The sequence below is a fragment of the Chiloscyllium plagiosum genome, chromosome 22, assembly GCF_004010195.1.
Source record: "Chiloscyllium plagiosum isolate BGI_BamShark_2017 chromosome 22, ASM401019v2, whole genome shotgun sequence".
In the NCBI taxonomy this organism is placed as follows: Eukaryota; Metazoa; Chordata; class Chondrichthyes; order Orectolobiformes; family Hemiscylliidae; genus Chiloscyllium; species Chiloscyllium plagiosum.
This window is the reverse complement of record NC_057731.1, coordinates 18,758,950-18,786,539: the sequence shown is the minus strand read 5'-3', so window position 1 is coordinate 18,786,539 and position 27,590 is coordinate 18,758,950. Positions and strand designations below refer to the sequence as shown.

Genomic DNA, 27,590 nt, shown 5'->3' with positions numbered 1-27,590 from the left:
CCTTTCTTAATCAGTGGCACCATGTTAGCCAACCTCCAGTCTTCCGGCACCTCACCTGTGACTATCGATGATACAAATATCTCAGCAAGAGGCCCAGCAATCATTTCTCTAGCTTCCCACAGAGTTCTAGGTTACATCTGATCAGGTCCTGGGGATTTATCCACCTTAACCCGTTTCAAGACATCCAGCACTTCCTCCTCAGTAATATGGACATTTTTCAATATGTCACCATAATCAGAGGTTTCATCTATTATTTCCTGTCTGATTCAAATTTGGAAGCTTGTCGTGATCTCAAATTATTATTTATGTTTCAGGTCAAGGGCTGCCACAAGTTCAAATCCAGCTGATTTTAACATCGCACAACAGCATGCCATGAATAAAAACAACTCAGATCCTATGCATGGAGAACAAAGAAGTAGTGAAGATAATTGGGTGAAAGCAGTTGGTCGAGAGACCAAAGTAATCACCAGCAAACCTCAATTATCAGCAACACCATCACGAGAATTCAATACTTTGAAAGTGAATGATCTTTCTGATTTGTTGTATTCAGGTATTATGCAACATCTAATTACAAATTTAAAGTTGGTTTGGAATAATGCTGCTGTTTTTTGGAATAATGCTGCTGTTGTTTGGAAGGATAGTTTGATATGAAATATTTCAAAAACGGTATGAATTATGCCTGTTTTCTGGCTGTTATGCATCTAGTTTGTAAATGTTAAGTACATACCTGCGCAGCATGTTCATTTAGCCTCTAGTTACCAAGAAATAATGAATTTGTGAAATAATCTTGGAATCAAAATGTCTCTTTCCCTGTAGACACAGATTAATTCATTCATCTTGGGCTGCTTTCTCAGCAGTTTTTCTTTGTCAATGTGGGTTTTAACATTGCCTATCACGCACAGAGACAGTGCATGTCCAGGTTCAAGCAGGTCCCAAGTCTGCTTCATCCGAAACAGGAATTGAACCTGATGTTATTCAGAATCTTGCAACAGTCATCTGGCTACCTGTGCAAACAAATCCCCAAACCCAAGTTATTCTTAAATATTTTAATGGCGTATGAACAACAGTGAATACACACAGAGTACCCGATTCGAATCAGTCTTCTGTCTGTGCAGTTGTCAGGTCCAGACATTATTCACAAACATCTTTCCATGTGTCGCACACGGTGCTGGCAAAGTTCAACCTCAGCAAGTCAGAATACAAGGTGCAGGGAGAGAGATAGTGAATTCCCCTTTACTACCGCCCCCGATCAAACACCATGCCTGATTTCCCTTCTTTCAATGGAAAGAGTGCTGGCAGCAGCTTCCTAGAATTAGCAAATAGAATATGCGTACTTTGTTTGCAAGGTTGTGAGAGAAAAGTAGGAAATGGAAATAATTGGATCGCACTTCAGCACAGACACAATGACTTCGTTCAATTCTGCATGATACCATAATTTTTGCAATAATTCATGGTTTTCCAGATTTGTACAGGGTTTATATATATGCCTTGCTCTTTGGACCCGTCGATCACAAATGAGTGAAATGTGCATTGTTGGCATATGCAAAAAGATGAACCACTTGAAATGAGGTGGATATTTAACAGATATGACAGAAGGCAAGCATTAAAGGTATTAGTCAGCCTTTTTGAGCTGTTAACTCACTTTCAGAGTTGCCTTGGGGTTTTCCATTTGCAATCAAAGTCTCTGGATAACATGCTTCACTGTTAAGGCTACAGAATTTGAGGTAAAGTCATGTTCCTGTTTCAAGGCTCTGCTCCTAACCTTCACTATTCATATAATTTTGAAGCCACCATTTGCCATTGTCAGGGAATCTTTGTGCAAAATGTTTGGAGTTTGGCTGCATGACAGCTCAGAGTCCTGCTGCACTATCACAGTGTTGCTTTATCAGAAAATGCGCTGGATAGCACTAGTGGCTCTTGATGTACCTCCCATAAATTATCTAGACTTGCATCATGAAGTTAATTTTGATCAGCTCTATTTTTGACAGCTTAATTTTATTGTGAGATCTGTTACTTTGCAAGTAAAATTGTACTTGTTGGGGGTCTAAATTAACAATAGGGGCTCAACCATCCCTTCGCCCTGCCCAACTTCCATTCCATTGATGTCCTTGAAATCACGTCTGCACACTCGACTGGAGTTTCCTTCAGGTTAACCTGCAACATGTCAAGTAGAAGCCCAAGTAGAGGAGAAATTATGCCTGCAAAAAGGTGCTCTGACTTCAAATCCACCCCTTTGATTTTCCAACCAGAGCTCGTTGTGAGTTCTGCTCTTTCCTGAAAAGACTTGATGAAGGCTACTATTATCTTTGAGAACTGATGATGCTCATCTGTCTATTATCCTTTTAAATATATGTGACAACCTGCAGGATAAAAACATAATTTATTGAATCTATGCAGTATTGAAAGCTTGGCTATACAATAAACATGCAAAGACTCATATTGATAGATATCTCAGTTGGTGCTTGTTGCCCTGGTAACTGACATTTGAATCAAACACGTTCTCCATCTCGCACAGCACACACTTGTCATGATGTTACGTACAGTCTTGGTGTTAGTTGATACAAGAATCTGTTGAATGAACTACATAACCTGTTGATGTAAATTTCCTCGGCATGTATTCTACAGCTAAATGTAAGGAAGACCAGCTTAACAGCAATGATGGTATAATCCTTGGGCAAGATGTCAGCAGTATGCTACCTGATGAAAACAACTTTGTAAAGACTAACTCAGGTCATTGGGAAGAAGAGCAAAATGTGACAAAACGTTTCCTTCAGATGGAAAATAACTGTCACTTTACTGATGAAAGTTGCACTCCATGTCAAGATTTAAAGTTTGGCCACTGCAATGAAAAAAGGAAGGATGATATTGGCCGTTCAACTGAAGAATCTGAATCCCAAGTTTCTTTGCCTCTTCGGCAAACAGAATCAAGTGTAGGGAGAAAGAGATGCAACCCAGGATGGAGCAGTGCATTTTTTGGGAGCAAGTATTTTAACCAGCAAGTGAAGACCTATGTGAACCAATTGGGTCAACATAACTTTAATGAAGAAAAGAACATAGAGGCCAAATTGTTGGTAAGTGTCGCATTTGTCATTGTACTTCAATGGACTTGAAAAAGAATTTTAAATGAACTGCTTGCGTCTGAATGAATCATGAATTTTGTTCATAGGCTGACATTCAAAAATCAGTCCTATTGTTTTCATTTTTTTATTTCAAAAATTGACTTTATTCATAAAAATGTCTTTTTATACATATTTAGTCACTGCAGCAGTTCACTTCTGTACAGTAGCATATGAAAAAAACAAAGATTGGAGTTTGACTCTATCCAACAAACAAAGCAAAGGCTAGTACAAGACTATATTTGCATTTTTCTTCTGAATTTACTTACAATTAAAAATTTTGTAAGTCTTCATTTCCATTCAATAATTATTATTTGTATTCCAATTGTAGTTTATATTGTTGTCACTTTCTAAGGAATTGTCTTTCTTGTAGAGCAAGAAATTAATTTTATAGAGAATACACAGAAATGTATCAAAGCTAAAAGTCAGAATTCACTTACTGACGGCCATTCAGTTAGAACTTACCGTGTCACGACTCCTTAATTATGCAAACTTTGCAGCTAAAATCTAATGAGCATTTGAATTCTGAATGGAATTGTACACTTCGTTGTTTTGAGAATGAGATTTGAAAAACACCGTAACAGAGTGTGCATAACACTATACAATAAACATTACAAGTGAAATAGTGCTTGGAAACAATAGATTCTGAAAATACTGATATTGACAGAAGACAATAAAATAAAGTTTAAAATAAAGCATTATTGATTACTATTGTTCTAATATTCATTTCCTTTTGTTCGTTGCAAACCTGCTGCTATCAACTAACAAGAAGACACAATAAATGATTATTATAGACAAGTATGAGTTGTGTTTTATAAAGGGAAAGGCATATCTAGAAATCCAAGATAAATGCTTTGAAAATTTTAGTAGTGTGATGCTTTTTTTTAAAATTCATATGTGGAATGTGGACTTTGCTGGCTGGCCAGCATTTATTGCCTGTCCCTAGTTGCCACCTTCTCTGAATAAAAAAAGGGCTTCAAGGTGGTGCTGAATAAGATTCCAATATAAAATGTTATCAAAGAATGAGAGCATTGAATTGGAAGTAATGTACACATGGTTTAAAAATAAGGACTGTCATTTAAAACTGAAATGAGGAAACATGTTTTCTCTCAGAGGGTTGTGAGTCTTTGGAATTCCATTATCCAGAAGGTTTAGAATGCAGAATCTTTAACTATTTTTAAGGCAGAGATAGTTAGATTCTTGGTTACCAAGGAAATGTAAATTATCAGGGGAATGCAGGAACGTGGAGTTGAGGTGAAAAGCAAATCAGCCATGATCTGATGAATGGCGCACAGGCCAGAATGGCTGAAGGCCAACTCTTGTTCCTTGTTTAAATGGGTAGGGAGTTGTTTAGCAGATGGAAGACTGGATACAGATGGTGGAAGTCCTTAAATTGTCAGCATATGACAAATGGGGTCACCCAGCTATCTGTACTGGGCCTTAGCTTTTCAGTATATTTATAACAAACTTAAATGAAAGAATAGAGTGCCACTTACCTCACTTGCATGCGCATGCTAAGCGAGGTGATTCAGTGAATGAGAAATTGCAATGGGATAAATTAAGTGTGTGAACAAAACTTTTTCAGATTAGGCTCTACTTGGTGAAGTCTGAGTTCATCTGATCCACTTCGGATTTTAGAAAGAAAGATCAGGTTGTTTCCTAAATGTTGAGAAACTTGGGAACGGGGTAGCCGAGAGATTTTGGGGCTCAAATACAAGAAACAGTAAAAGTTCGAGTACAGATACTGAAGGTAATTCAAAATACTAATGAAATTTGTCATTTATCACAAATAGGGATGGGATGTAAAGGGAAGAAAGTTAATGTTACAGTTAGAAAAAGTATCGTCCAGAGTCTATTTAGAGTACTGGGTCAATTGCAGGCAGTGCATCTTGGGAAAGATGTGTTGGCTTCAGGAGTGGGCAGCACTGATTCATCATTAACTTTACTAAGAAGATTAAATTATGATGACAGGATGCATAAATTGTGCGTGGATTAAGTATAAAAAGCTGAAAAAGTAATCTAATTGAAATGTTTACAATATTAAAGAAGCTAACAGGGTGAGTAAAAAGAGCTGTGTTCCCCTTGTGGGAGAATTCAGAACAAGGAGACAAGCCCTAACTTATTTTGTGTTAGGAAGCGATATTTTACACAAACTTCCAAACACGTTTTAGGGGCCTAACTGAAAATGTCAAAATGGAAATATTTACATTTTGTTTGGCTAGGGAACTAAGGGCAATGGAACCAGGGAGAGTAGCTGGAGTTAAGATGTGCACCAGCTACAACTGACCATTTACACTGAAAGCATTGCTCAAATTAATTTTCAAGGTTGATAATATGAATAATGGCAAGATGCCGTTCGAAAATTGAAAATATTCAAAAGCAATGCTAAATAAAATCAAATTGATGCAAGCATTACTTTTGGAAGTACTGGATTCTGGCTAAATAAGATTGTAACGTTTTCCTTCATAGATCTGAAATATCAATTAAATACTCAGAGTGCAATTTGGAACATATCCGATGAAGGTGACTTACATCACTTGGTTAAAGGGGCATCAATGGTAAACACTCTAAGACTTTATCACCAGGCAATTGTGGCAAATAGTAAAATTTAACTTAGATGATATAATGTAAGCATTTTACAAACAAAAACTTTCTAAAAGTGTTGGGCCCACATTTCATTTCCTCCAGACAAGACACTCTTGCTCCTTTATTCCACAAATCTGATTTGGGCTCTCCCTACATTTCCAATTTGCTCAATCACTGAACAAACTTTGCTGCAAATGGTAGAGATTCATTATATGACTTCATGATGTGAATATTGAGTTGGTGGCTGAGTTAGAAAGAAAGGTGCTTGACTCAGTTATTAAAAGCAAGGGCAGGGGAGAGTAAATCCAGATTTTGAATTAGTGACAGGATTGTCACTAGGGTGGCATAGTGGCTCAGTGGTTAGCACTGTTGCCTTACAGCACCAGGGGCCTGAGTTCAATTCTAGCCTCAGATGACTGTCTACCCCTGACCTTTTGCAAGTTGCTCTGGTTTCCTCCAATAGACTAGGTTAGGTGGATTGGCCATGCTAAATTGCCCCATAGCCTCCAGGGGAATGTAGGTTAGGTGGATTAACCATGGGAAATGTAGGGTTTATAGGGCTAGGGTAGGCTGGGTGGGATATTCTTGGGAGGATCAGTGCAGAGTTGATGGGCTCTTTCCTCACTGTAGGGATTCTATGAGTGTGTGGTCTCCAACTGGCCGGTTTGATAGGCAAGGAGGGACTCATTAAATTCCAAGGTGGCCTCCACACTCCTATTTGCCTGCAATTTAATGGGGGTGGGTAAGGCCGAGGATGATCTGCCCTCTGGTCCCCATCCTAACTGAGGGAATTTAGTGGCAAAAGTGAGGACTGCAGATGCTGGAGATGAGAGTCGAGAGTGTGGTGCTGGAAAAGGACACAGGATTCCTGATGAAGGGCTTTTGCCTGAAACATCGATTCTCCTGTTCCTCTGATGTGCCTGACCAGCAGTGCTTTCCCAGTACCACACTCTCGACTCTGAGAACAGTTTGTGGTCAGGCACAAGGGACATGTCTGGTAGCTCAACCTGCTCAGGCCTCAGGATGGTTCCTTCTCTCATGGGTGCTCTTGGAGGAAAGGATTCATATTTTTAGCTGTAACAGGCTGCTCTTTATTTGAGGTATTTTAGATGCTGAAGGTGATTTTCTCGAACTCCAGGAGCAGCAATTACTGTTTTATATACTGTTGCATTGTTTTGGAACTTTGGAGAAAAAAAGTCAAAACAACAGGACTTTTAAAAGGAAGCGGAACAGACAAAGGCAGCACACAGTCAGGCAGTGCAGGAGGGATAGAGATCTTGGAGGAACCTGCTTGGGAGAGGTCACAGCACAGAAACAGATAAGTGAATAGTTTTAAGATTGGTCTTACAGTAAGTCTTCAGTAGTGAGTAGAGTGGGTTCTTTCTTGATTATATGTTTTATTTGAGATATGTCTCTTGATTAAACATAAAAATATAAGCCATGAGTATTAAGTGAGCCTGGAGCAGTGTTTTGTAGAGGAATAAGACAGTGTTATTTTCTGGGTCTGTAGAGTGAAAGAGGCAGAAATGGCCTTTAGTAGAGTGAGATGCTCTTCTTGTTGGATATGGGAGTTTAGGGAGAGTTTACCTGTTACTGAGGATTATATCTGCAATAAATGCCATTGGTTTGAAATCCTATCAGATTGAATGAATCAGTTGGAGAGACAGTTGGAGGCAATGAGGAATTTACAACAGCAAGGGGATTTGCTGGATGGCAGTTATAGGAAGATAGAAAAGTTGCAGATACAGTTACCTGGGTTAACCCCAGGAAAGGTAAGAGAGGTAGGCAGGTAGTGCAGGAGTCTTCTATGGCTATCCCCATTTCAAACAAGTATGCTGTTTTGGAAAATGTAGAGAGTGGTTGTTGGAATATTGCATGCAATTCTGGTCTCATTCCTATCGGAACGATGTTGTGAAACTTGAAAGGGTTCAGAAAAGATTTACAAGGATGTTGCCAGGGTTGGAGGATCTGAGCTACAGGGAGAGGCTGACCAGGCTGGGGCTGTTTTCCCTGGAGCGTAAGAGACTGAGGGGTGACCTTATAGAGGTTTACAAAATTATGAGGGGCATGGATGGGATAAATAGACAAAGTCTTTTCCCTTGGGTGGGGGAGACCAGAACTAGAGGGCATAGATTTAGGGTGAGAGGGGAAATATATAAAAGAGACCCTAAGGGGCAACTTTTTCACGCAGAGGTTGGTATGTGTATGGAATGAGCTGCCAGAGGATGTGATGGAGGATGGTACAATTACAACATTTAAGAGGCATTTGGATGGGTATATGAATAGGAAGTGTTTGGAGGGATATGGCCCAGGTGCTGGAGGGTGGTACTAGTTTGGGTTGGGATATCTGGTCAGCATGGATGGGTTGGACCAAAGGGTCTGTTTCCATGCTGTACATCTCTATGACTCTATGATGGATGCTCAGGGGAATGTAGCGCGAACAGCCAAGTTTCTGCTATCGAGACAGGCTCTAATGCAATGAGGGTACGTCAGGTTCCAAGAGATCAATTATGTTAGGGGACTCTCTAGTCCGAGGCACAGACAGATGTTTCTGTGGCCAGCAGCGAAAAATCAGAATGGTGCGTTGCCTCCCTGGTGCCATGATCAAGGATGTCTCAGAGAGGGTGCAGAATGTTCTTAAGGGGGAGAGGGACCAGCAGGAGGTCATTGTACACATTTAAACCAATGATATAGGAAGGGAAAAGAATGAGATTCTGAAAGGAGAGTATAGAGAGTTAGGCAGGAATTTAAAAAGGAAATCCTCGAGAGGAGTAGTAATATCTGGATTGCTCCCGGTGCTGTGAGCTAGCGAGGGTAGGAATAGGAGGATAGAGCAGATGAATGCATGGCTGAGGAGCTGGTGTATGGGAGAAGGATTCACATTTTTGGATCATTGGAATCTCTTCTGGGATAGAAGTGACCTGTACAAGAAGGAGGATTGCACCTGAATTGGAGGGGGACTAATATACTGGCAGGGAGATAGTGAGGAAAGAGATCAATCTGAAACTGGTACAGTTGAGAAAAGAAGTGAGTCAAGCAGTCAGGGCAGGCAGGGACAAAGCATAAAACAGGGTAGGATTGATAAATTAAACTGCCATCTATTTCAATGCAAGAGGCCTAACGGGAAAGGCAGATGAACTCAAGGCATGGTTAGGAACATGGGATTGGGATATCTTAATAATTACTTAAATGTAGCTCAGGATGGACAGGACTGCCAGCTTAATGTTCCAGGGTACAATGCGACAGGAAGGATAAAAAGGGAGGCAACAGAGGAGGGGGGAGTGATGTTTTTGATAAGGGATAGCATTACAGCTGTACTGAGGGAGGATATTCCCAGAAACACATCCAGGGAAGTTATTTGTGTTGTACTGAGAAATAAGAAAGGGATGATCACCTTATTGGGATTGTATTATAGACAGCCTAATAGTCAGAGGGAAATTGAGAAACAAATTTGTAAGGAGATCTCATTTTTCATAAGAATAATAGGGTGGTTATGATAGGGGATATTAACTTTCCAAACATAGACTAGGACTAGCATAATGTTAAGATGGAGACAAATTTGTTAAGTGTACACAAGAACATTTTCTGATTCAGTATGTGGATGTACCTACTAGAGAAGGTGCAAAACCTGACCTACTCTTGGGAACTAAAACAGGGCAGGGTCACTGATGTGTCAGTGGGGGAGCACTTTGGGGCCAGCAGCTATAATTCTGTTAGTTTTATAATAGTGATGGAAAAGCATAGCCAAGATCCAAATGTTTAAGCTTGAAATTGGAGAAAGGCTAATTTTGATGACATTAGGCAAGAACATTCAAAAGCTGACTGGGAGCAAATGTTTGCAGGTAAAGGGATGGCTGGAAAATGAGAAGCCTTCAGAAATGAGGTAGCGAGAGTCCACAGACAGTATATTCCTGTCAGGGTGAAAGGAAAGGCTGGTAGGTGTAGGGAATGCTGGATAACTAAAGAAATTGAGGGTTCAGTTAAGAAAAAGGAGTACGGGTATGGAATGAGCTGCCAGAGGAAGTGGTGGAGATTGGTACAATTGCAACATTTAAGAGGCATTTGGATGGGTATATGAATAGGAAGGGTTTGGAGGGATATGGGCCAGATGCTGGCAGGTGGGACTAGATTGGGTTGGGATATCTGGTCGGCATGGACAGATTGGACCGAAGGGTCTGTTTCCATGCTGTACATCTCCATGGCTCTATGCCTCTATACGTAAGGTATAGACTAGATAGATTGAATGAATCCTTAGAAGAGTATAAAGGCATTAGGAGTATACTTAAGAGGGAAATCAGGAGGGCAAAAAGGGGACATGAGGTAGCTTTGGCAAATAGAGTTAAACCAAAGAGTTTTTACAAATACATTAAGGACAAAAGGGTAACGAGGGAGAGAATAGGGCCCCTCAGGGATCAGCAAGGCAGCCTTTGTATGGAGCCGCAAGAGATGGGAGAGATACGAAACAAATATTTTGCATTGGTGTTTACTGTGGAAAAGGACATGGAAGAAATAGAATGTAGGGAAATAGATGGTGACATCTTGAAAAATGTCCATATTACAGAGGAGGAAATGCTGGAGATCTTGAAACACATAAAAGTGGATAAATCCCAGGACCTGATCAGGTGTACCCTGTGGGAAGTGGTTGCTCACCCCCTTGCTGAGATATTTGTATCATTGATAGTCATAAGTGAGGTGCCGGAAGAGTGGAGGTTGGCTAAGATGGTGCCATTGTTTAAGAAGGGTGGTACAGACAAGCCAGGGAACTATAGACGGTGAGCCTGGCATCAGTGGTGGGCAAGTTGTTGGAGGGAATCCTTAAGGATAGGATATACATATATTTGGAAGGGCAAGCACTGATTAGGGATAGTCAACATGGCTTTATGCATGGGAAATCATGTCTCACAAACTTGATTGCAGCAAAGAGGATTGATGAGGGCAGAATGGTGGATGTGATCTATATGGAGTCCAGTAAGGGTTTTGACAAGGCTTCCCCATGGGAGACTGATTAGCAAGGTTAGATTTCATGTAATACAGGGAGAACTAGCTATTTGGATACAAAACTGGCTCAAGGGTAGAAGACAGAGGGTGGTGTGGAGGGTTGTTTGTCAGACTGGAGGCCTGTGACCAGTGGAGTGCCACAAGGATTGGTACTGGGTCCACTACTTTTCGTCATTTATATAAATGATTTGCATATGAGCTTAAGAGGTGTAGTTAGTAAGTTGGCAGATGACACCAAAATTGGAGATGTTGTGGACAGCGAAGAGGGTTACCTCAGATTACAATGGGATCTTGATCAGATGGCCAATGGGCTGAAAAGTGGCAGATGAGGTTTAATTTAGATAAATACAAGGTGCTGCATTTTGGGAAAGCAAATCTTAGCAGGACTTATGCACTTAATGGTAAGGTCCTAGGGAGTGTTGTGGAACAAAGAGACCTTGAAGTGGAGGTTCATTGCTCCTTGAAAGTAGAGTCACGAGTAGATGGTGTTTGGTATGATATGGATCAGAGTATTGAGTATTGAAGTTGGGAGATCATGTTGCGGTTGTAAAGGACATTGATTAGGCCACTTTTGGAATTATGTGCAATTCTGGCCTCCTTCCTATTGGAAGGATGTTGTGAAACTTGAAAGGGTTCAGAAAAGATTTACAGGGATGTTGCGAGGGTTGGAGGATTTGAGCTAAAGGGAGAGGTTGAATAGGCTGGGGCTATTTTCCCTAGGGTGTCGGAGGCTGAGGAGTGACCATATGAATGTTTATAAAATAATGAGGGGCATGGATAAGATAAATAGACAAAGTCTCTTCCCTGGGGTGGGGTTGTCCAGAACTAGAGTGTATAGGTTTAAATTAAGAGGGGAATGGTATGAAAGCGACCTGAGGGGCAACGTTTTCACGCAGAGGGTGGTGTGTGTATGGCATGAGCTGCCAGAGAAAGTGGTGGAGGCTGGTACAATTACAACATTTAAGAGGCATTTGGATGGGTATATGAATAGGAAAGCTTTGGAGGGATATGGGCCAGATGCTGGCAGGTGGGACTAGATTTAGTTGGGATATCTGGTCGGCATGGACAGGGTTGGACCGAAGGGTCTGTTTCCGTGCTGTACATCTCTATGACTCTATGAGTGACCTACCCACAGGGTCTAACCCCATGGTCTTCCCTCCTCTCTGACCTTTCCATCAGGGTTTCCATTCCCCTATCCCCACCATACCTCCCTACCCATGTGACAGTCTTGGTCCTGAACTCTAGACTTAGAACCTGCAGACTGCATGTCATTTAGTGTTCGACACGGCTGTTGCTGGCACTGTTGGACTTGAGGAGCTGTACATTGGAAACAGCACTTTCAATCCAATGTCAATTAAAAGTCCCCTTTTCCATTTGTGTGTTGTTCACATTCTGAGGAGAACTGTGGAGGTTGAGCAATGGCATCTTATGAAAGTGTTGAACTTCAGGAGGAATTTGAACCTGAAGAAAGAATTCTGGGGTTTGTGACTGTGACCAAGATCCTGCAACACTGCTACAATGGAAGGAGAGAAGAATGTACCATATATTACTGTGGGATAGGTTAGAGGATGATAGCAACGATTCAAGGACTGAAGAAATCTTAAAAAAAGGAAAAGTGAGGCTGGAGAATTTGAAGTTAGTGCTACAAGAGGTTTGTGACAATATCAATTCGAGGTGAACAAGACTTTATGCTGGAACAGATGCAGGAAAATGAATTAGAGTTGTGTTTCGGAGCCAATGTATGGACATGTTGAGTGCAAATAAACTGATGATTAGTTAATGACACAGGATATGGTAAGGTAGACAATCATAAAGTTTCAGATGTGCAGGTAGCTGGGTGTCAAATTAGATCTTAAATTTGAAACTTAAGGTCCAGCAGGAAAGTAATATGTGATAAACAGTAGGAAACTTCCTTTCCCAATTTTGAACTGATACAACAAAACCTGGTGGGGTTTGGGGTCAGTACTAATGACGCTAGATGCTACTGTCTTCCAACTGTACTGCCACCTGTGCTGGTCGGTGGGATCGCACCATCTCATTGATTGTGATGAATGTAGTCTGAGATGTTGGTAGTGCAATATAATTCAAACTACCTTGTGCTGTTGCCTGTAGGACAGCTCTGCCAAATGTTTGCAAAGGATGTAGGTAAGGCAAACTTTGCAGAGTATACTGCTCTGTGTAGGCCTTTGTTGCAGTGGGTTTTGTTGTTATTTGACTTTCTGTAGCAGGTTGGTACAACTGGTTGGTTTGCTGGGCCACTTCAAAGGGCTGTAACTGTCCCTCACACTGTTGTGTGTCTGGAGTCATATTTAGGTTAAATTTTCTTTCTCAAAGAATTTAGTGAACCAAATTGGGCATTTATGACTATCTGCAGGTTTCATGCTTATCTTTACACATCTTATTCCTGACTTATTTAAGTTAATTTTAATTCACCCAGTTGCCTGTGAGATTTGAATTTAAATCTCTGGACCATTATCATTGCCTCTGGATTACCGCAAAGACACTGTTCCTGATAGCTGTAATGCACAGGATTTTCTTTTACTTTTTGAAGTTAAACTGACCTTATTTTGGTTTCACAGGAAATTGAACAACAATTGATGATGGAGTCTAAGAATTTTCGAAAAACTAAAAACTTCTACCAGAAACTCCAACAACAGGAAAAAAGAAACAAAGGTTAATATGGTACATTTGGTTTTTTTATGTTATTTGTGCATAGGAGGCAGGTGTACTGACTGGCAAATATTTATTGCCTATTCCTAATTGCACAAGGGGACAATGAATTATTATTTAAATAAAACCAGTGGGTAGGTTTATGGGTAAAGACAGGAGATTGGCACTAAGGTAAAATGCTCCACGAGTTGGCAAAGATGCAGTGGTTTGATTGGCCTCCTGTGCACCTTCACAATTCTGTGATTCTAATTGCCCTTGAGAAGCTGGGTGTGAAGGTAGACCCACAATGTTGTGAGGAAGAAAACTGTGGGCTTCTGTATCAGCAACATTGAAGGAATGGTGATATCATTCCAAGTCAGGATGATGTGTGAGTTGAAGAGGAACTTGCAGCTAGTTGGTGTTCCCATGCATCTGTGCCTTTGTCATTCTAGGTGGTGGAGATTGGAGGTTTGGCAGAAGCTGTCAAAGGGGCATTGGTGTGCAGTACACCTTGTAGTTGGTGCACATTGCTGCCACGGTGCATTGGTGGGGAAGGGAATGAATGTTGAAGTGGTTTGCCAATCAAAGAGGCTGTTCATCCTGGATGGTGTACCAGTTCCTTGAGTATTACTGCAGTTGCACTTATCCAGGCAAGTGGAAGTCATTCCCACACCCTCTTGACTTGAGCCTTGAATATATTGGACAGGTTGGCCAGTGTCGAGAGATGAGTTCCTTAACCTGCTTTTGTAGCCTTTTTCCTATGTTTTCTCCTTTCAACCTTGAGGCATGCATACCGTGAGGCAGCTATTTGTCTCTAGTATGGGGAGTGTTTACACAGATTTATGCTACCAAACATACAGTTTAGAATTGTTTTCTCTTTCTTTCATAGGATGTTTTTTGTAGATTTTCAGAGAGTCTGTATTAGATTTGAGTTTGGTCAATTTACCAGTGTGTCCACTTGAATAATTACAGTTGTTTTTAATCAACTCCACTCCTTCAACAGGTAATTAAACCAGCTCAAGTGCATAAGTCCCTGACAGTGCTACCTTCCATAAATAAAATGGCTTGCCAAGCATAGTTATGGAGATTTGCCCTCCAGAATCAGATTGAGGCCTGACTTTAGTTACTTGGTCACTGTTGGGTCACTGCAAACTAAAAACTTCTTGATGTTGGTGGAAAATTGGTACTAGCATGTCGTCCTCAACTCATGGCACCATATTAAGTTTGCTGAAAAGATATGCAAGTCTTTGTCCCTAACGCTTTCATTGGTTGACTTGGCTTATTTGCTGTATATTTACAATGTAACATTACATTTTAATTTAAAGGAATTGATGCAAAGGTGGTGCTGCCCAAACTGAAGCAACAGCTTGAAGAAATGAAGCTGAAAATGGAGTTCCTTGAGTTGGCAAAGAAGTATATTGAGGTATATTCAATGATAAAAGTCTAATGAAGGATATATCAATGGGAACTATATTTGTTAAGCATACCATGAAGTCAATATTTTTTCTGTTATTATTTATGAACAAAGTTTTATAGATTGTATATATGTAGATTAAAGTATCACAGATTGTGTTCTTACATTTATTGCAGAACCCACACATCTCCACATAATCTCTAACACATGTACATAACCAGCATGAAGTTGTCACCTATTTGAATGCACTACTGCAAACATCTTTATATTACAAAAAACACCCTGACCTTGGGAGCCACAGTTGTTTAAGGATGACTTTACACTCAGGAGTATCAGCTTCCTCAAATTCTCTTCACATTTCTCTTGCCCGCTCATATTCCATAAACCATCCTCTGTGAGCTCATGCCCATGATCACTCATGACCACCCAACTTCTTACTGGCCCTTAGGCTAATGGACTGTATGTTCTTCCCCTCTCCATCACCATCGTCCTCCTGTGTTTCAAAGCTACTGCTATTCTTCCCTACTTGCCATTTGACCCATTACATCTATAAATTAGCCCCATTTCTAATCTTTTAGTCTTAATATCAATGAACATCCATATCCGTCTCTCCCACAACTCTCAGTTTGACTCTCTAATCATTAATGTCACAAAACACAACAATAAGAATAAAAATAATGAATAAACCAAAGTCACAGATAACTTTCCCAATAATCATGGTGCATTATCTCTCCACAACCTCCTCTGGACCCTTCAACATGGTCAACCATAACATTCCCACCTAAAGCCTATCTTTGATTGTCTAGCTTGATAGGAGCAGCTTTTTATTTTTACCCATCCATAAGTTTTTCCAGCAATTAATATTTCCAATTCCTATCCTATCATCTCAGGAATGCTCTGTGATTCTATCTTTTCCACCCATACCCCCACCCTTCTCCTCTTCCTCTGTGTTACCCATTGGTGTGTTCAGTGCAGATATGGGGTTAGCTTTTTTTTATTTAGGCTGACAGTACGGGTCTGAAAAAGAAAATACTTGATTGGGTACTTGATTAAGTACCCACCCACTGTGGTAAGATCATAAGGAATTTGTCAGAGTAAAGAAGGATTCTTTGTGAGACAGAACTGGGGCTAGCGTGCTCCCAACAATCTCAGTCATAATGTAAGTCATATTAATGTAACAATAAATTATTGCATTAATTTAATAAACTTTGTATTGTTTACTCAACTAGACTCTTCTACTTAGATAAGAAAAGTGAATTTTCTAATGCATATTCAGGTTTGAAGGAACCCACTTAGAATAATTCACAGTTCAGTCACTCAACCACTCTTTTTGATCCCTCCAGCTCCTCTGTGTTACAAGACTACTTGACTGACGTCCTGTCTTGTGTGAGTTGTAAAATTAGACATTGTGAAGACCAAAGTGATTGTCTTTGGACCTGAGGAAAACTTCATACCTTCACAACTGCTTCTGTCCTCTTTCCATCCCTTGTCCCTCAGGTTCAACCATAATGTTTACAAACTCAACATAATATCCCCATTCAACCAAATATCTATTCATCAAAAAAGTCACCTTAAAATTCTGCAGCATCACCCTCTTCTGCCCTAATTCAGCCAATCTGCCACTCATTTTTGCTTTTGTCAATATCATGCTCAATTATTCAAATACACTGCTGAATTCTGATCCGACATCCTCTGTAATGGAGCCATGGTACTAATTATTTCACTGTGAACAGGAGACAAGCTGTATGTTGCTTTTTAAGCTCCTCTGACATATCACCATTTTACTGAATAAAAAACTGTCAGCATGGTTTCCTAAAGGGGTCCTTGTTTCACTCATGCTTTTGAATGAATGGTTGCAGACCTGAAACATTAACTCTGTTTCTTTTTTTCACAGATGTTAAGTAATATCTGCTGAGTAATTCTAGAATTTTCTGTTTTTGGTTTCAAATTTCCAGCAACGTGTATATTTTGTTTTTGTTGTAACAGATGTCATTGTTCATCTCAATAGTAATTTTGGTCTCTCTAGATATTGCAAATGGAGCAATGGGGCCTGAACTCCTCTGTTCTTCCTTCACTGGTCATCTCCTCATTCCAGTCAGAGACATTAAATCTCAGATCAACTGATAGCAATTCCTTCCTCACCTTCCACTCTTTGAAAGGTGATCAGAGCCAAAGCAAGGACAGAACACAAATACTTCAGGCTGGAACAGCAGTGGGGCTGATGGCAAACCTCTATAGCAGGTGAATAGCACGTAGCAAAGAATATCAAATCATATTAAATATAATTGCAAAGTTAAAAAGGTAAGAATTTGTATTTGCAAGACCATTTATGACCATTGGAATACTGCCACCTGTAAGTTGCTCTCCAAGCTGTCACCATCCTGACTTTGAAAAATATTATCATTCCATCACTGTCACTGTTTGAAAGCCTTGGAATTCCCTCCCTAATGGCATTATGAGTCTACCTACACCAAGTGGACTACAGCAGTTCAAGAAGGGACCTCACCACCACTTTCTCAAGGGCATCTAGAGACTGGCAATAAAATGCTGGCCAGTCAGCGACACCCACATCCCACACTTGAATAAAGAAAATTCATCATTTTAATTAATTATCCATCTCATTAAATCTTATTAAATGCCTTGTTAGATGAACAGAATGTGTGTTGTACTAAATTTACTTGAGCAGTATATAATATAAAAAACACTAGTAGCTATTTTATGATAACGCAGAGCTATTCCAACTTTGAAAAAGCCCATTTAAATAGAAATATAATTTTCCTTTAACACAAGTAAAATTTAATGAGAAGTGAAAATGTAATTAATGATGCCTTTAAATTACAGAGCTACAGTTTGTGCTACTGTAACTTTGCAAGTGAAAACTCAATAGCGGAGTTCAGATATTGAGAGACTGGGTGTTATAGACATTTCAGTGCTGGGCCTGCCTCTTTGTCTGTTGCTTGCAGGTGATTAATATATGTGCTTCAGCATTGTGAAGTGTGGTAGTATTTCAGTTACTTGTTGTTATATAAATGAGCAGCTCTTAGAAGATCAATGTCTAAACTGTGATGTGTGTAATTACTGGTTCATTATTATATAGTATACACAATATAGAACTCGGGCATTCAACCCAACAGATCCATGCCAAGCACCACAGGCACCTCCTTCCCCACCAGTGGTATTTATGATTTTGATTTTGCCATGGAAACAGTTTGATATTTTAATTAATTACTTCTGGGAGTTTTCAGAGTATTTAATTTTGACAAATGTTATGCTTGCTTTGTTTGACTTCATAGAATAATGAATACCTGAATAATTAAGATTGTTTAACCAATCCTACTTCTTGTAAATTTTTTTAAAAATTATTAATAAAATTAGACATCAGATTTTCAGTCATGGACTTGGGAACATATTGGAGAAAAAAATTATTAAATGTTTTGTTGAAGGTAATTTACAAACACTTCTAATTTGATACTCCAAATAAGCTTCACTATCGTCTGATTATGCCCAATAACAAAAAGTTATCTTCTGTGAACAGGTGTTACATTGCACCTTGCAGTTTGTTCTGTTACCCTGATGCACTTGTATAGTACAATCTGCCTGTAAAGCAAGTAAGACAATACGTTTCACTGTTCCTCAGTAAATGTGACAGTAATAAATCAAATCTAATCAAATTATCTCAGTCAGTTGCCAGCATTGCCTTTTTATCAAGAAAACTGTACACCAGAAGTTTACAATTTGCTTGAGTAGAAATTTAACAAAGTAACTATAACTTTATTTTAAGAGTTAATAGATCTCAAGATAGCTTCCACTAACACAATGTTAAAACAATCTTAAGCCGATATTTTGACAACTTTTTGCAATCATGTTGCTGAGGATGTCTGGTATAGTTTCCATTTCAAAATTAATTGTAAATCCAAATGACATCTCAATGGTACCCACTTTCCTCATTGCTTTGTTTGTAAACCATTCTCTTGTGACTACCTGAATACAGTAGTGGTCTATTGTTGAGGATCCATCAAGATGTTAGCATCTGTATTGTCAGCAATGCTTGTTTACTATTAAATGCAAGGTTGACACTTTTACTATACTTAATGCTTAAAAGGAAAAGGCTTTGAAGAGAGAAATTTACTTTTTGCATTGACATGTAGCAATTTTGTTTTAGAAATCATGAAGAATAGACTTTCAGTTTTGTGACATAATCTCATAAAAGAAGTAAAAAAAGACAAAGAACTGCAGATGCTGGAAATCAGAAACAAAATCAGAAATTGCGGTTAAAAACTCAGCAGATCTGGCAGCATCTATGGAGAAAGGCAGGGTTAATGTTTGGGGTCCAATGACCCTTCTTCAGAATGGGTTCTGAAGTTCTGAAGAAGGGTCACTGGACCTGAGATGTTAACTGTGCATTCTCTCCACAGATGTTAGCAGACCTGCTGAGATTTTCCAGCAATTTCTGATTTTGTTTCTCAAAAAGAAACATTTCCTTGATATAAGTTATCTATTTGCAGGGGAAGGCCTGAATTTAAAGTAAGAAAGCTTAATGATTTGTTTTTTTTTCAGATAGAAGTTTCGATGCTTCAATCTCATCTATATTTAGTTATAAACTAATTATGTGTAGAACGTGGTTAGGATTAATTCCAAATGCAGACTACAATTTCCATTGTTCAGTAATAGGTAATTTAATTATATAAGGTGTATCAGAAAGATTTATTTTGATTTCTACGTAGGAGGAAACAGTAGATTCTTATTTGTCTGGGAAAGGCATTTTCAATTTGTGCAACAGCGTTTTTTCTTTGCTTTTGCATATTGTAATGTGTATATTTAACAGATGTTGTTAATTTTGCAGTAATGCAGTAATAGAAGGCTACGTCCAGCAGTTTTTTTATACGTTTCGTTATTTCACATCACCTTGTGAATTTCTTCAGTTTCTGGAAGATAGATTCAGCAGTGTCATTGATATCAGGTATTGTATAAATCACAGCATACCTCTCTCTCTCAGTTCTCTTCCATTTACTGTTGCCATGTATGTTTTTATACTGTATTAGAAAGTGTCTTAACTTAGTCAAATTAAGTGATGTGATTCTAGCTGTTAACATTGACTTCAAATTTGACAATATGATCAAAATATCTCAAAATGATCCTTTAGACTTGATTTGGAAGTCTCAGTGAACTTTTTAAAATGGGATGATGATGTATAAGCTTCACCTGCACATCCAACATATCTTACATATGCCTCTAGGAAAGGCCAGGATGTGATTTACACAGAATAGAAATCCAAATTCAGATCATTTCAGTTTAGTGCTGTGTTCAAGCAGGACTCTTTTATTTTCTGTTCCAAGGGAGCTAATCCACAGAATCGGTGTAATAAATTAATGGTACAGATATAAATACTCTTGAAGGATGAAAAAATATTTGTTTAAGCATCAGGCGCTTAGGCTTTACAAACCCACTGCTCTTTAAACATAAAACTCTCTGTGTAAGTTATAAAGAAAACTTTGCTATGGTACTTTGATTGACAGGCCATCTGGTGTAAGTTAAAAATGTATGTGTTAATACAGTTTCATTAAAGGACTTTGCTAACATTTCCAAATGGCTATTATCATTGTTACCGTCATAATTATTATGACGATTATTATATTTAATTGAGAATGTTTGACTGTGTTTCAAAGTCTACTATTATTTTAGCTGGGTGTTCTGAGTTTACAGTGTGATTCACAGTTGAAAGTGCTATTACAAAATTTTGTTGTGGGGTCAGATGTGTTTTGTTTACACAGGATTAACCGCTTGAGGTTTAAGAGCTTTGAATAAGATTCATGATTATAATTATTCTCAAGTGTGTATGTATGAGAGTATTGGATCATTAGAATTTTTTAGTGGAGCTCTATGATTCATGAGTTCTGCTATGGAGGATCCTGGGAGTGATTGTGAAGATGAAAAGACGCATTTGAGGGAATTTGGGGACTGAGTGATTTGGCATGAATGGAGTATAGGAGAGCACTGAGGTGAGAGAGGCTGTACTAGGGGTGAGGTCTAGAGAGCTTCACTGTTTTTTAAAAAAAAACTGGAACAAAGGCTCAGAGTATTAAAGCAGATCTTCTAAGTAATTGACTTCAACACTTGCCCTCCCTAGTAGTGCCGATGGTCTCCTTCTGGGGTCAGCTAACCCAACTCAATACAACTTTGCCACAACAGAGTGAAATTTGGAGCATTTTAAACCAAGGTTGGACTGCAAAATTGAGAAATTTCCCAGTTTGAGCTACCCACCTCAGTAGAAAAAGCCCAGCACAATTTTCTTTTCAATTTTTGGGATGGAGTGATAACTACATTAGAATTATTTGTTATTTGTTATTTTGGATGGAACTATAGAGATAGAATGTACAGAAGTTCATGTTTTTCATATCAGATTGCACTAGTTGTTTTAATATGTACATACACATATATATCTCATAGACTGTTGCTTAGTAAATCAGTGCTATAAAATTATACCAATTGCTATCCTAAGGGAACTCATTCATGACAACAGTCGCAATGTCACAAAACCTGCAGGTAGAAGATCAACATATCAATGAAGAAGAGTTAGTTCATAACTAAAGATGCAGCTATTTTTCAGTGTCACTGTAAAATAGAGCGCTATCAAAAATCACGCTGTAACTCTGAATGTAGGACAAGATCTTATTTTAAATGAAGCTGTGTTGTACCCTGTGGGCTTAATACCACAATGTACCACTATTGACAATATTATACTTCTGTGATATAGTGGGTTTAGACTTGAAATTACTTGTCTAAATGACTTTAACAAGGCATTGACAAGTAACTACATAACTGGTTGTTGAGTAAAGGGAATCAGGGAGAGCTGGCTAATTGGATACAAAATTGGCTTGACAGTAGAAGACAGATGGTTATTTTTCAGACTGGAGGCCTGTGACCAGAGATTTTGGGTACCGCTTCATAGCTCCTTGAAAGTGGAGTCACAGGCAGAGAGAGTAGTGAAGAAAGCTTTTGACATGCTTGTTTTCATCATTCAAGGCATTGAGTATAGGAATTGGGACATTTTGTTGCAGCCGTGCAAAATGTTGGTGGGGCCACATTTGGAGTACTGTGTGAAATTCTGGTTATTAAACTAGAAAGAGTGCAGAAAAGATTTACTAGAATGCTATCTGGATTGGAAGGTTTGTTATAAGCAGAGGTTGAATAGACTGGAATTTTTTTTCTGTGAAGCGTGGGAGACTGAGAGGTGACATTCATACAGGTATAAAATCATGAGAGGCATAGATAAGGCAGATAGCCAACAGTTTTCCCCATGGTAAGGGAGTCTAAAACTAAAGGGCATTGGTTTATGATGAAAGGGAAGTGATACAAAAGGGTCCAGAGGGGCAATATTTTCATACAAAGGATCGTGAGTGTCTGGAATGGGCTGCGAGAGGTAGTGGTGGAAGCGAGTACAGTTTTGTCATTTAAGAAACATTTAGACGGGTACATGGATGGGATATGTATGGAGGAATACACACTAACTGCAGGCAAATGGGACTAGTTTAATTGTGAAAATTTGGTGACTTGGGCAAGTTGGGCTGAAGGGCCTGTTTCGGTGCTGTAAACCTCTATGACTTACCATACAGCTCCAGAGAGGTATTAGGCTTTGGAAATCACTTAGCCCAGCAAATTGAAATATCCTTTTTGCTAATTGTGGGAACTTTGACACTCAGCATTTACCTTTAAAATATTCAAAATTTGTAAGCCTGTATCAGAGCTTTCTCTTAACATCCAAAATGTGATTCAGTGACAAGCATAAAATATGTATTGAATTATTCAGTTCTTATCCTTTAGATTTTTGTAGATGTCATGATGTCATGTCTGCACTTTTACTAATTTTAATCCAATATTTTTACACAAGAATAGGTAATCTGAATTATTTTTACAATTTCAGTGCGAATCAAAGAAATTCATCTGACTCCATAAATGTGTATAACCGAAGTTTAGATCTACTGCAGGCCTGGATTGAAGAATGTTACTATGTAGACTTTGCAGAAGATACTGAAGTTTTAAACAAGCTAGAAACTTTTATTTCCTCAAAGGTAATTCTGAACCCAGCTGGAATAATTAAACCACCAAAAGGCATTCACTAACAAATATGCACAAATGTGGGATCATTTCTTAGAGATTGGGCATGCAGTGAATGATAATATTGAAACATTCAGCAATCATATACTGAATTCACACATTCTTGACCTCAGAAGGACCCATATTATTCCCTAAGGCCAGTATGCTGAATGAAATTCTGAAGAGTGCAAGTGAACCCTGCTGGGATGGCAGCTTTGGGATAGGATATGGTACTGTACCTTGAAAGATTGAAGATGGAAGGAATTTGTTTTTTAATGCTGACACAAGAGTCAGCTGGAGCCTCAACCTGCTGGTTTCTGGATGGGAAAGCCCTGAGAAGAGGAAGGTTCCACCAGTGCTGACAAACTGTGGTGCAAGATGAAAGCCTGAATGCACCCTTTGTCATACAATCACCAGCTCCCTCTATTTGGATTATGTGCCCCAAACCCCTCCATTCTCAAGCCCTGGTGGCATCATTGTTGAGTGGCACTGGGGGGTTCAATCGCAACATAGTTACCATGAGCATAACTGATTCATTTAGGACTGTTGTCTTTATATCTATAATAAACTTAACAATTGTTATGTGTCTTTTGTCTGCATAATACAATATATATGCAGAGTTTCATTGATAAAACAGGAGCAATGAAACAGCAGTGGAAATCATACTACCACATTATACACTCAATAATTTTAATGAATAGACTTCATTAAATCAGAGATTGAGTATGAATCCCAAAGATACAAAACTATGGTTAATTATGCAACATGGATCATTGAAGAGCTGAATAATAATAAATATTAAATTGACTTAATATGATCTTTCTTTTAAAAGGTTATTCTATATGACAGTCGAGGAGAATATTTAATAAATTTACTTCAAAGCTTCTCTGAGAAAGAAAAAGCCCATAATCCACTGTATGACAGCATCATGTTCGAGGATTTGTGGAATGAGGAGGACAACCAGTCAGTTCATTCAATGTTCAAAAAGGATTTGGATGAAGATATTTCCCGAAAGGTATGGCACTCCTTTTTAATTGAAGATAAACAATGTATTAGGAACCATTCCTCATTGTTGTACCTAGGAAACATACCTCTTCTCCGTGCTTTGGAATTGAATAACTAGTGTGTTGTTTTGCTTTTTTCAACTATGTTATTTGGTCCTTGGGAATTCTAACAAAGGACAGAATCATTGAAAATAGAACATAGCCTCACTAGAATGGATTTCATTGGTGGATCTTACAGGTGTAATACAATGTTGCTGCACATTACCTTTTGTTAATCTTTTGTTGAAACAGAGCTTTAAATGGAAGATTAGCAAGCGTACTGAGCCTACAAACCTTCAACCGAAGGAAAAGTCTTACACCATAGCCACTGCACTGCCAAAGCCCTGCTATACTGGCTTTGCAAGAGAACTGTCAGGGGCTTACCAGAAAGTTGATGAGAAAGGACTTTTCATGTTGGCTGACTACAGTCCACAACATCTAGCACAGCAACTGACCTTGCTACAACAGGTACCATTGGAATTCTCTTCATATTATCTAAAAAAAATTGTAACAAAGTAAATGTATTTTTTAATCCTACTTCTATTCTCTAATTTCTCTTTTGCTCTTCACTGAATGCTCTCTCCGTTACCATTCATTCATATACAAATATTAAACACGACTGAATCTGATTTTATTTTCACTTGTAATATCCTGCCTCAAATGGAAATTTGTCCCTACCAAAGCCAATTGTACCAATATCTCAAGGTCTATTTACAACTACCATGATAGGAATGTAGAAGTTTTGAGAGCTAAACAACTCAAGATTCACCTCATTTGCCTTCTACGATGCCCAGAATTACATGTTACTGCGATAGTGGACTTGACCACCTGCAATAAATATCTAGCATTGGGTCTACAACAGATACAGATATGAGGAAAGGAAAGCTTTAGGAAGTTTAAGTCCAAAGACATCTATTCTTCCCTAGCTTGATATATGTATGGCACATCTCATTTCAAAGTTACTCAAACACAGTATCCTAAAATCTTGTTTTCTGAGTCTATTTTAGTTGCTTTTCAATGAATCAGTGCAACCTGCTTCCGGAATCTTCACAAGGAGGCCATTCTCCAGTTTTACTGCATGCTCACTGGAATTACTTACAGTTTACAACATACTCCATTTTCAAGCCAAGATTGTTGTCCTTTGGTTCAGCTGTTCAGAAAAGGTGAAGGGGCTCTGCATTATCTAGTCCTTTACCTACATTACTTCCACACCAAACAGAACCCATCTTTGTACTTTGGACTTATGCCCATTTAGCCACCTTAAGTCTTTTCACAACAAGTTACTAGTTGTAGTTCACACAAGGATCGATACTATTTGGATAAAAGCATCTGGCTGGAAATGAAAAATCCATTTTCAGTATGTACTTCTTCCTCTATCAGCCTTGCTTGTCTTATTTCTTACATCTGAGTTGCTCCTTCATGTGAATCTTTGTATAATTATTTATCAACATAACTCCTAGTAAGAGGAGATTGATTAGGGAGGTTTAACTTGATTGTTTCACTGACTATACATCAATAACCATCATCACAAGATTAGTGCTAATGTAAAAGACAAACATGGCAAAAATACCTGCATTTCAGAAGAACTAACTCTAAAAGACTTTGAAATATCTTGAGGAATTGACATGTACTATATATAAACCAGAGTTCTCTATTTAGTCATGTTATTTTTCTTGCTTAGATTAAGGATAAATAAAGTGAAAGTGATCAATTTGCTATTCTTGAATTAAGGATCAGTCCCACAAACATTATGTGCTCTTTTTCTCTAAAGCAGGAGATATTCAAGGCAGGCAACACTGAAATAGAGAGTGATAGGAAAGGGCCCCAGCCAGGCAGGCAAAGCTATAAAGGCAACTTTTATAATAAGCGTTTGTATCTGTGGTGTTTTGAACTAAATCATTGTTGTCTTTCTGGAATAATTGTAGTGGGGAATTCAGACTCATGTCGCTGTTGGTGAATCCAGGCTATCATATAGATGGGGTAAGGTCAGCAGCAAAGGGATTCCTTCTTAGTGGAAAGGAAGGACAGAAATAAATATAAGTCTTCCTTTGAGTGGAAGTAACTGTGTAATATATATCAACCTAATGAGTCTCGGTGGTGTTCTTTGCTGCTTTTTTCTGGATAATTCTCATTAACCTTCTATGATATCCTGCTGTTGCAACACTTCTTTGAACATTTGAATGCCATCAATTGTAACCTCTACCAATTCCCCAGCAAGCTGTAGCTTTTTTTTTGCTTTGTACTCTGGGTCTTCATTACCCTGAATCTGGGCCAAAGCTTCTAAACATTATTCATGTTCTGGATGAACTGACCTAACGTTGATCAAATCTGCCTATCAGAATCACTGTTGAAATAATTAGTGTAAATCATTATAACTTGTGTTCATTAGGTGATTCACATGGGACATGAGTCATTAATTAACGTTAATGGGTTAAATTATATTTTAAATTAATTAAAACTCACCTCTGAGTATTTGAAGTACTATTCTATAGTTTTCATTGATATGAAACATAAAAATGGAATTGCATTAGTTGTCATTTGTATATTTGTCATAAGTGTAGGGTCTTAAATAAAAAGGCCTTGCTGTGATATTTGTATCGATAGCCACAGGTGAGGTGCTGGAAGACTGGAGGTTGGCTAACGTGGTGCCACAATTTAAGAAAGCTGGTAAGGAAAAGCCAGGTGACTTTAGGCAGGGAAAAGAGGTAGAACTAGCCATTTGGATACAGAACTGGCTTAAATGTAGAAGACAGAGGATAGTGGTGGAGTGTTGCTTTTCAGACTGAAGGCCTGTGACCAGTGGTGTGCCACAAGGATCGGTGCTGCGTCCAATTTTTTTTGTCATTTATATAAATGATTTAGATGGGAACGTAGGAGGGATAGTTAGTAAGTTTGCAGGTGACACCAAAATTGGTGATGTAGTGGACAGCGAAGAAGGTTACCTCAGAGTACAATGGATCTTAATCAGATTGGCAAATTGGCTGAGGATGGAGATGAAGTTCAGCTGCATGTGAGGTGCTGCACTTTTGGAAAGGCAAATCAAGGTAGGACTTATGCACTTAATGATAAGGTCCTAGGGATCATTGCTGAACAAAGAGACCCTGAGGCGCAAGTTTATAGTTCCTTGAAAGTGGAGTTGCAGGTATTAAGGATTGTGAAGAAGGCGTTTGGTATGCTTGCCTCTATTGGTCAGTGCTTTGATTATAGCATTTGGGAGGTCATGTTGCAAGATGTTGGTTCGGCCATTATTGGAATACGGCATGCAATTTTGGTCTCCCTGCTATAGGAAGGATGTTGTGGAACTTGAAAGATTTCAGAAAAGATTCACAAGGATTTGGAGGGCTTGAGCTATAGGGAGAGACTGAATAGACTGGAACTGATTTCCTTGGTGCGTCAGAGTCTGAGGGGTGACATTATGGAGGTTTAAAAAATCATGAGGATCATGTATAGGGTAAATAGCTGAAAATGTGTTGCTGGAAAAGCGCAGCAGGTCAGGCAGCATTCAGGGAACAGGAGAATCGACGTTTCGGGCATAAGCCCTTCTTCAGGAATGAGGAAAGTTTGTCCAGCGGGCTAAGATAAAAGGTAGGGAGGAGGGACTTGGGGGAGGGGCGTCGGAAATGTGATAGGTGGAAAGAGGTCAAGGTGAGGGTGATAGGTCAGACGGGGGTGGGGGCGGAGAGGTCGGGA

General features: G+C 38.9%; 1 protein-coding gene across 11 annotated transcripts in view; it reads left to right on the top strand.

The window, feature by feature from the left end:
• LOC122561108 (kinase non-catalytic C-lobe domain-containing protein 1) overlaps positions 1-27,590 on the top strand; it is a 351,506-nt gene that overhangs the window by 152,137 nt on the left and 171,779 nt on the right. For all 11 annotated transcript variants that reach the window (XR_006314907.1, XR_006314906.1, XR_006314909.1 and 8 more), the window contains 9 exons: positions 315-550; positions 2,626-3,071; positions 13,280-13,373; positions 14,675-14,772; positions 16,790-17,004; positions 19,607-19,723; positions 22,685-22,832; positions 23,690-23,872; positions 24,153-24,368. Coding sequence is in view for 7 of the 11 variants with exons in the window: in XM_043712542.1 (XP_043568477.1) it covers positions 315-550; positions 2,626-3,071; positions 13,280-13,373; positions 14,675-14,772; positions 16,790-17,004; positions 19,607-19,723; positions 22,685-22,832; positions 23,690-23,872; positions 24,153-24,368 (1,753 nt within the window). In the remaining 4 variants the exon portion in view is untranslated. The remainder of the gene's footprint in view (positions 1-314; positions 551-2,625; positions 3,072-13,279; positions 13,374-14,674; positions 14,773-16,789; positions 17,005-19,606; positions 19,724-22,684; positions 22,833-23,689; positions 23,873-24,152; positions 24,369-27,590) is intronic.